This window comes from Oryctolagus cuniculus, chromosome 20 (genome assembly GCF_051225735.1).
Source record: "Oryctolagus cuniculus isolate XC-2025 breed Fujian yellow rabbit chromosome 20, ASM5122573v1, whole genome shotgun sequence".
NCBI classification, from domain to species: domain Eukaryota; kingdom Metazoa; phylum Chordata; class Mammalia; order Lagomorpha; family Leporidae; genus Oryctolagus; species Oryctolagus cuniculus.
In genome coordinates this window covers 18,688,863-18,698,684 of record NC_142886.1, presented here as the reverse complement: position 1 = coordinate 18,698,684, position 9,822 = coordinate 18,688,863, and the positions used below count along the sequence as shown (strand labels likewise).

At 49.0% G+C, this 9,822-nt stretch overlaps 1 protein-coding gene across 17 annotated transcripts in view; it reads right to left on the bottom strand.

The window, feature by feature from the left end:
* The window catches only part of RAD51B (RAD51 paralog B), a 657,779-nt gene that overhangs the window by 21,486 nt on the left and 626,471 nt on the right, over positions 1–9,822 (bottom strand). For 7 of the 17 annotated variants that reach the window (XR_016226494.1, XM_051826348.3, XM_089322156.1 and 4 more), the window contains one exon: positions 3,374–3,807. The exons of 4 other annotated variants lie outside the window; for them this stretch is intronic. Coding sequence is in view for 3 of the 13 variants with exons in the window: in XM_089322156.1 (XP_089178282.1) it covers positions 3,754–3,807 (54 nt within the window). In the remaining 10 variants the exon portion in view is untranslated. Of the gene's footprint in view, positions 1–3,373; positions 3,808–5,681; positions 5,736–6,498; positions 7,503–9,822 lie in introns of those variants that run through there. 6 more of the 17 variants (XR_016226495.1, XR_016226497.1, XM_089322158.1 and 3 more) reach the window with 2 other exon arrangements.

Below are 9,822 nucleotides of genomic sequence, written 5' to 3'. Positions count from 1 at the left end.
GGCCATCTCTGCTGCTCTTCCAAGGTCTAATCCAGCAGGGGGCTGGATTAGGAGTGGAGCAGCCGGGACACAAACTATTGCCCATATGGGATGCCAGAGCTGCGGGTGGCAGCTTTACCCACTATGCCACAATGGCAGCTCTAAACTTATTTAATTCTATTTTCCCACTAGCATTTCAAGATACCTCGTATATGGCAGGCACAACAAGTGTTCACTACTATCTAGCTCCACTTGCCTTCTGAATCCAGGACAAGTGTGAAGTTAGGTGGGGGCTATGTGATGGCTTGGCCATGACAGTGGACGTGGTGTGGGTCATTTCTCGAGGGGAGAGTTTAACTGTCCACACTCCGTCGCTCTCCCAGCTGTGCCAGCTGTGGAAGTGCGTGCTTGTCCCGGAGTACAAGGCTGTGTCACTACACGGCGGGCGAGTCCGCAGCATCTCTGAGATGTGCACAGACTTCACCCGAAGTCAGGGGGATTTGGGAAGGGGTTGTTTGTCGGGCAGCATCCTGACCTATACCGAGTGATCTACTGACTCTCCTCCCTGATCTGTCTGGAGTTCTCGAAGGTCTGTCCTCATCCCAACGCCGTCCTCCCTGCAACTCAGAGAGGCAGGTGCAGTGGGTTCACCTGCAGGGTGATGGGCTCCTTCCTTCCCTTGAGCAAAAACTGCCTCTCTGGATTCTGTAGTGGGAATAAGAAAATCCTTCCACAGGACAAAAGTGATGGCTACGATACCGAAACCAGAGCTTGGAAAAAACGAGCCTGCCAAATCATTCTCAGGCCACATTTTTTCCCTTGCCTTCGCCGACTTCTCCTCCATTACCTAATCCTTCTCTTCCATTTCCAGAATTCTCACTTGGCAATCCTGGTTTTGCTGGCCAAACCTTTACAGTCCTGACTCTGAGCAGTAACTGCGATGGGTGCAGTAGGGAACCCGAAAGACATTATGCGTCGAGTTCAGCATCACTGAGCTGATCCAGAAATGTTCACTCTGTGGGCTGGCAGGGAGTCCGTGCTTCTGAGTCCTCCCGAGACTGCGGGACCTCAAGAGGACAGACAGGAGCTGGCAAAGTAGGGGAGAGAACGCTGGACTCTGGGGGTGAGTGTTTAGCATACATCGGAGTGCCTGGGTTTGAGTCCTCACTCCATTCCTGATGCATCTTCCTGCTAATGCAGATCCTGGGAGGCAGCAGTGATGGCTCAAGTGGTCGGGGGCTCAAGTGGTCGGGTCCCTACCACGTACGTGGGAGACCCAGATTGAGTTGCTGGCTCCTGGCTTTGCTGCTGGCTGTCACAGGCATTTGGGGAGTGAATGAATACATGGGAGATCTCTCTGTCTCTCTCATATAAATAATGGTTTAAAAATGTAAAAGAAAAAGAAACACCCTTAGTAGGCATCTGGCCGGAACTGCCATCCTCCAGTAACTTGGCAAAATGATGCCCACAAAGGGAAGGACAGGAGGCACCTGACACATTCTCTAGGCCTTGTAGGAAACATGGAGTTGTTCTGTTGCCACATATGAGAGGACTTTAAAACATTCAGGGAAAAGTGGAATTAAAAGAGAAGTTCATTTTGGTGCAAAAAAAATTCAAAATCCATGCCCAGTTTTTCTATAATATTCATTTTTCATAATTTTTGAAGACTCTCATATGCATAGATTTCAATATTTTAGACCCAAATAAACTTCTCATTTCATTTTCCATGAACTTTTTGAAGTGCTGCGTGCATGTGAGTCTGCAAGGAAGGTGGCCTGACAGACACTGAGGGAATGCACAGGTTGCTCTGGTAACACAGGAAGAGGCTGGGGCATTACCCAGCATGCTGTGGGCTCTGTAAACAAACAAGGACAAGGTTCTTGCGAAGCACTGAGTGTGTAAGCACTCTGAGCCGAGACAGCTTCCTGAACCGCGAGAAGGACGATGTCAGGAAAAGAAGGAAGCCGCAGAGGAAGGTACCCGGGTTCCAGGCAAGTGCCAGCCTGCCCTGCCCGAACCAGCAGAAAGGAGCCGGAGCTGCTGGAAGCTAGTCTCATGAATTCATGGCATCGTATGGGTTAAAAAAAATACACGCTCAGCATACACAGGCGGTGCTTCCGGCTGTCTCGGCCACGTGCCTGGTCCGAGAGGCCTGTCCTGCAGCAGGAGAGGACTAGGTAGAGCACTGGCCTCGTGTTTTCCAGGGTCAAAGGAGCAGTATCGGGGCGGGGGGGAGCCACTGAACCCTGGACATTTGGGATGGACGTATGCACTCGTCTTACCTCTGTTAGACACTTTCCAGGACAATTCTATCGTGTGAACTCTTTAGCTTTCTTTCTTGGCCGATGATGAACGTGGAGACGGACTGAAGTAGGAGGTCCCAGAACAAATGACCTCTTCCCCAGAGTAGGGGAGGAAGAGTAATATCTTTTCTTTATTCATCACAAGTTTTGTGGAGGAGACCCCATAACAAAAGATGGAGCCCCAACAGAAAAGCATATACGCATATGATACCTTTTTCTTCTTTTAAACCGAAGGGACCCATCTGATAGCAGCTCAGAACCAAAACCAGTAAGGTTTTGATGATTTAACCATGGACACAAGAGATAGCTTCTCCCCTAAAGCTGGGAACAGTTAGAATGGGGGTACAACCCCCATTTCTGTCTTCTTACACTCCTGGGGGTCCAACATGAGGCTGCCTGCCTGCTCAAGCAAAACCCTGAGAAGCAGAAAGCTGTTATTGGGACGCAAATGGGACCCACAAGGAAACAGCCAGCGGAATCAGTTGCTCAGTTTTGATCAAAGTGGACCACGGTGTGCACAGCACTGTAGAGCATGAACAGGAGACGTGACACAGTAAGGACTTGATTCTAGTAGGGGGGTCCCAATGCAAAGGCTCAGAAGGTTTAACGCCTGCCTTGAAGCCCCAGACTTTGCCCGACGCCTCAGTCACAAGCCTCCTGCCAGCAGGAGCGGGTAGGCAGGGTGCTCTACTGGAAACGACTAAATTATCCTACGGGTCAACACTTGATTTATTTGCTAATTGACTGGCCCAGCTTTGGGCTTTAAACCTAAAGAAATCATTTCATCCTTTATTAAATCATCCCTTATTGAATCTCACTCTTTGTTCTGCAGGGCGCACAATATACCAATGAAACTTGAATTTACACTACAATAGTTATGGCACTAATGACCCTCCAAATGCCGCTAACGCCATACATGCTCAACTTCTCCACTGGCTCTGAAGCTGTCAATGAATTCTGAGGCTCTGACCTCCCTCTGACACAACAGCAGACCCCCACGCCCACGCCCACCCCCGCTCTCCCTATCATCCCATGATTTCCTTTCTGAATCGGTTACTCTTTGGAGACCCCCAATTCCTTTACACCCACTCTTTTTATTTGGCGGACAATACTTTATTGGGAAATGTCTGCTCCTGTAATTACAAATCTTGTTAGTTCTCCTCCTCCTCTCCCCAGGGGGACTGGGGACTTTAATTAATTAATGGGGTTAAACTGCTTTGAGGTGCCTGGCTAAAAGGTGCTATGTAAGTGCAAATTATTATATTCTTATGCCTGTGGACATGGCTGAGGGTAGCAAAGCCCTCCGCCCTGCACACTAGAGACCTGAGACAAAGGCTTCTTCCTCTTCACCTTCCCTGCCGGCTCAATGGTCCAGGAGCAAATCTGTTACCATCTCAACAGCAACCAACTAATTAATCCCCATTATGTTGGCTTCCGGTCCCTCTTCTAAGCAGCACGGTCCTGTTTCATTTCACAAATCAAGCCCCGGCAGTTCTAGACAAAGGTCACAGCATCCCTGTGGCCTCTGTTGGGAGAGAGAGAGAGAGAGAGAGAGAGAGAGAGAGTTTGAAAAACTTGTTGTCATGAATCGCCCCAACTTCCCGCCAGCAATCTAAAGCAGCAGCACCCCTCTCCACACTGCTGGCCCACCGAGCCAATGGCCTCCCACACCACAGCCACCCAGAAACAGCACGGGCGTGGGTTAAGGCCCCGCAGCCCTGGCTTGACCGCTGAGAGCGTGGACAAAGCGGGAGGAAGAGGTCATCCAGGAGCTCTTCTTGGTATTCTCCTGAGAAAGCCAGCTGCCCTCCGTAGCCAGGAAGTGCTCACAAAGGCTGCCCCGGCCTGTGAGTTGGATGTTTTGTGCTACACCTAGCACACCGGGGCCCTGCACAAATGCCTGAGCCTGCCACGAGGATGGCCGCCATTGAAAGCTGCGCGGCGGGGGAGAGACGTAGCCGCCCTTTGTCTGCGAGGCTGTGGGCGAGCCCCGGGGGGCATGTCTTCCTGGCCTTCATTTATCCTCGCATTGAAGGGCGCCTTCAGGACATGGGTCAGTCGCTGTGGGAAAACGATTTGGAGAGCCACAAAAGAAGCTGGCCCTGGGGGGGAGGGGGGGGGGCTTCAGAATTCAGCAAACATCTGGACGCGGAAGGCCAGGTTCTCAAGCAGCCTAGCAGGGTGGACGTCGGCAGAGAGAAAGGGCAGCGTGCGCACGGCCAGCTCGCGGTCCTGTGGGGACAAGGACGCCCCAGTAGGCAGAAGGGAAGATTGTTGTTTTTCAAAAGCTCCTGGATCTGTCAGTTTTTTGTGAGCACAGTTCGCTGTGTGTCGGTTCTCAGGGCTCGTGTGAGGAAACACAAGTTTCACAGGGCTGGCGGGAGGCACCTGATGGATGGCCCGATGCAATGCGTGCTGAGAATAACCCGAGCTCGCACAGGCCCGTTATGGTGGCTGTTATTTAGCATTTCTGTCATCCTCTGGGTCCGTAAAGCACCTTATTAGTCAAGGGAACTTACTGGAGTCTCCTCGTTTAAACGGAGCACTCGTTTACGCTCCGTCACACGGTGAAATTCAGGACCTGAACTCTTGACTCTCAGTGTTCCCTTTATTGTTGATGCAATCCATTTAGAACACATTAGTCAGCATGATTCAACATTTGTCACTAATCAGCATTAGTGATGGAACTAATCAGCATTCCCCAGGGTCCCCAGATCTATCCTCAAATGGCGAAAGAAATTGGCCTGTGTCAGGGGACAATGGAATTGTGGCTTTTGTCCGTCCTCCGGAGCTGAAGTCCGAGTCAAGTCCTGCGGACTCTCGGGAGCCCTCGCGGCCACCCTGGATGGAACATTCTCTTTCCATATCCCATTTCTGAACCTCGATATGACCTGGCACCAAGGGCACTTGATTATACAACTAGATAGTCTCCAACTACATTTTTGAGTTACTAAAAGGACCCTTCTTTCCCCTCCCCAACCTCGCCTCTGAGAACTAATCTTTGCAAACAGTAGATGCTCAATAAATACTTGCTGAGCTGAACTCACTGAAATGGAGCTTAAATCATATTCCAGAAAGAACACCAAGTCCTTTTTGGAAGAGATTTTTGAAGGAAATCCATAACCTGAATCGATTTAACATGTTTTCATATTATTATTACCTGGGCATTTTCACAAATGCAAATTGTTAACTCTACAAAGATAGCCAAATGGCTCCCAGGTTCTGAGAGAGCAGTGTGGCTCCAAGCTAACGACGGTTCAGGCCATGGAATAAAGTTTTTCTCTAGGACTTTGTTCCAAATAACATTTTGTTCCATGTTGAAAAATAAAAGTGCAAATGGGAAAAAACACTTTGGAAAAAAAATATGTTTAGTCTGTGACTTTGGATACTAGTTCGTACCTTGCTTTATGCCATAAGCACTCGTGGCTCCCATCCAAGTTTCTTTCTTGCATACTGTATAACAGCAAAACACACGTAAAGTCCTGATCTACAGGAAAGTCTATTCTAGAGCAAGGAACAAGTTTTCGGGGTGTTGATCCTTGAGCTGTGATAGCCTGCTTCTCTGTTCTACATTTTGGAACTAAGAGGGAGGGTCCTGACAGCATTTTTAACACACACAGCATTTCTGTTGCATTTCAAGAGTTATCACTCTGTCGCACAACAAGCCCAGCCCTAGGGTCTGTACTATTGCACCCTGGGGCCTAATCTCTACATTGCACTTCTCAGCAAGGACTGAACCATGAAATACCCATTTTCTTCCTTTCTCTCATGGTATCGGAACTCCCTCAAATTCAGCTGGATACACGGCCACTTGGACTAATAACTACATTTTCAGTCTTTCTTGCTACAAATATACAGATTGGCCAACAAGATATAAACAGAAATAATGTGTGTCACTTCTGGTCAGTGACCTTAAAGGGAGGAGGATGATTTGATGACTCCCCTCCCACCACCATTCTGCATCCCACACAAATCCTGCTACTGGGATGCTGAGCCATCCTGGGCCGTGACAACAAGAGCGACACCCCAGGCCTGATGGAGTCACAAGCCAATAGCTTGGGTCCTTGGACAAACACATAGAGCTGAGCTGCCATGCCAGCTCTGGACTGGCTGTGTTCTTCCACGGTGCTATGTAAGGAAGCAGTCACCCTCTCTAACTCATATGCCACCATTAGTTTCGATAGCATCTAAACACCAGGCAAATGTACAACCCAGGTATTCTCAGGGAGTTTCTTTTTTATTTTTTTTATTTATCTGACAGTGTTAGACAGTGAGAGAGACAGAGAGAAAGGTCCTCCCTCCGCTGGTTCCCCCCTGAAATGGCCACCATGGCCGGAGCTATGCCGGTCCGAAGCCAGGAGCCAGGTGCTTCTCCTGGTCTCCCACGCAGGTGCAGGGCCCAAGCACTTGGGCCATCCTCCACTGCCTTCCTGGGCCACAGCAGAGAGCTGGACTGGAAGAGGAGCAACCAAGACTAGAACATGGCGCCCATATGGGATGCAGGTGCTGCAGGCGGAGGATTAACCAAGTGAGCCACGGCGCTGGCCCCGTCAGGGAGTTTCTTGAAGGATCATTCTATCAGTGTGACACATACGTTTTAGCCTAGAATCCCAAGATTCAACATTCAGGACGACTAAAATATCTCAGTCAAGGTCCATGGAGCCTGAAAGACAAGTTGCCATGTTGGAAAAGGCGGGGGCCCAAAACATTTAGGATTTTCTAAAATCTTAGGGGTCCAGGTGAAATACTTGGAAAGGACCACAAATCTGATTTTAAGGACGTGAAAGTCAGTCCATTTTCTGGAACTCAGGGCCTTCACTTAGAAACCGAGTGTTGGGGGAGACTCTCTTCTCCCTGGGAGGGGTGTGTATATATATTTAAGATTTTATTTATTTATTTGAGAGGTTGAGTTACAGACAGTGAGAGGGAGAGACAGAGAGAAAGGTCTTCCTTCCGCTGGTTCACTCCCCAAATGGCTGCTACGGCCGGAGCTGCGCCAATCCGAAGCCAGGAGCCAGAGCTTCTTCCGGGTTTCCCACGTGGGTGCAGGGGCCTAAGGACTTGGGCCATCTTCTTGCTTTCCCAGGCCACAGCAGAGAGCTGGATCAGAAGAGGAGCAGCTGGGACTCAAACCGGTGCCCATATGGGATGCCGATGCCGCAGGTGGAGGATTAACCTACTGTGCCACAGCGCTGGCCCCAGGAGGAGTGTATGTTAACCCTGGGACAAGCAAAGTGATTTTGATCAGTTAATCCCCAAAGTACATGCATAAAGCACACACACTGTGCAGAAGCTCTTTCTAGAGCTATGAGGCTACAGAAAGCTCCGAAGGTGGAGAGAAGAAAGGCATCCACAAAGAATGCATTAGAGTATCATCCATGGGAGCGTGATCATAAACCCGCAGTTACACACGGCGGCACAGAAACTGGTCTACCACTCCAGAGGCTGCCATAGCCTTGGCAGCTCAGGGCAAGAACTGTGGGTGATCACTGACGTCATAAACAAGAGGTCAACTGTTAAATCAACAACAGGAGTCACTGTGCACTTGCTCCCCATGTAGGACCTCTGTCCTTAATGAGTTGTACTATGAGAATTAACAGTAAAACTAGTCTTCAAACAGTACTTTATACCTTGTGTGGGTGCAAACTTTTGAAATATTTACTTAGTATACAGTTGATCTTCTGTATATAAAGATAATTCAAAATGATTTTTAATGAAGAATGGGATAGGAGAGGGAGTATGAAGTGGGATGGTTTGGGGGTGGGACAGCGGGTATGGAAGGAAGAACTGCTTATTCCAATGAATATGAAATTTATATTTATTATGTAAAATTATATATAATTATTATATACTATATGTAAACTATAATATAATGTATATTATATAAATTATAATATATAGATTATATTTATATTCCATATACCTATAAAATTTATATTTATTAAATAAAAGCTTTCAAAAAAAAAAGAAAGAAAGAAACTGGTCTGTCATCTCCAGAGGGAGTGTCCTTTAGTAAAACTCTTTGGAGGACAATTTGGGGAATACACAGTCAAGGTGAGAATGGGCACGTCCTCTGACTAGCCATCCCATTTTTGAGAGTTCCCTCAAGAAACCCTCACAGCCACATGCACGAGTAGGAATTCAGTGTTACAAATGACCAGAATTTGCAGACACAGAGAAGTGAGTGTCGTGTGGTGTAGTCACACAATGGACGTGGATCCCTCAAGTCAAGTGAAAGATCAATGTGGGGATCGATGCAGACACATCACAGACACATTGTGGTTAGTGACAGAGGCACGCTGGGAGAGGGTGTGCGTGGGAAACCGTCTGTGCAGATTCGGAGTGCACGCTACACAAACCCTGCTCCAATGTGTGCATTCACAGCGACGCAGAACAGGTTTTGAGGATGGAGGGGAAGACACACTGCGCCTTGGAGAGCTGAGACTCCTGTGCGGTGTGGCGGGGCAGAGGGACACAGAGTAGAGAAAGGTACAAAGGGGTTTTAAGCTTTGTCAAGTTTTACTGCTGTAATTTAAAAAAAAATAGGAAGCCAATAGGACAAAATTTTTGACATTTGTTAATTCTGGGTGTTTAATTCCTGCAAAATTCCTGTTCTATGGTATTCTATACTGTTCTATCCTAAAATTATTTTCCCATATTGGGATGGGTATTTGGCACTGTGGTTAGGATACAGATTGGGATGTTCCCATCCCAAATCAGGGTGCCTGGTTCAAGTCCTAGCTCCTCTGTTTGTGACCCAGCTTCCTGCTAATGAGTACCTTGGGAGGCAGTGGTGATAGCCCAAGCACTGTGTCCCTGCCCAAGCACTGTGTCCCTGCCCAAGCTCTGTGTCCCTGCCCAAGCTCTGTGTCCCTGCCCAAGCTCTGTGTCCCTGCCCAAGCTCTGTGTCCCTGCCCAAGCTCTGTGTCCCTGCCCAAGCACTGTGGCCCTGCCCAAGCTCTGTGTCCCTGCCCAAGCACTGTGTCCCTGTCCAAGCTCTGTGTCCCTGCCCAAGCTCTGTGTCCCTGCCCAAGCTCTGTGTCCCTGCCCAAGCACTGTGTCCCTGCCCAAGCTCTGTGTCCCTGCCGCTTCACGTGGGAGACCTGGATCGAGTTCCTGTCTGCTGGCTTCAGTCTGGCCCAACCCTGGCCACTGTAACCATCTGAGGAGTGAACCAGCTGATGGAAGGAATAGCTCTCCCTCTCTCTCTGCCTCTCTCTCCCTCTCTGTTTCTCTCTCCCTCTCCGCTGCTCTGCCTTTCAAATAAATAAAATTAACCTTAAAACAAAATAACAAGGAGGAGCCAGCACTGGGCAGGTGGGAGCCCTTCCTCATTTCCCCTGGGAAACCTCACACCGGGAGGCAGCAGCAAGGGACAAAGTCGTAGCCTGGACGAGTGTTTTGGGGCTGCAATGGCACCTGGCCGGCTGGGGACAACATGAGCTGTGCACTCTCTCCTCTTCCCTGTGATCTCTGGGAGAGGAGTTCCCTCTCTCTGCTTGTCTGATCTCCAGGGCTGTGGGTGGGTGTGGGGGTGTGT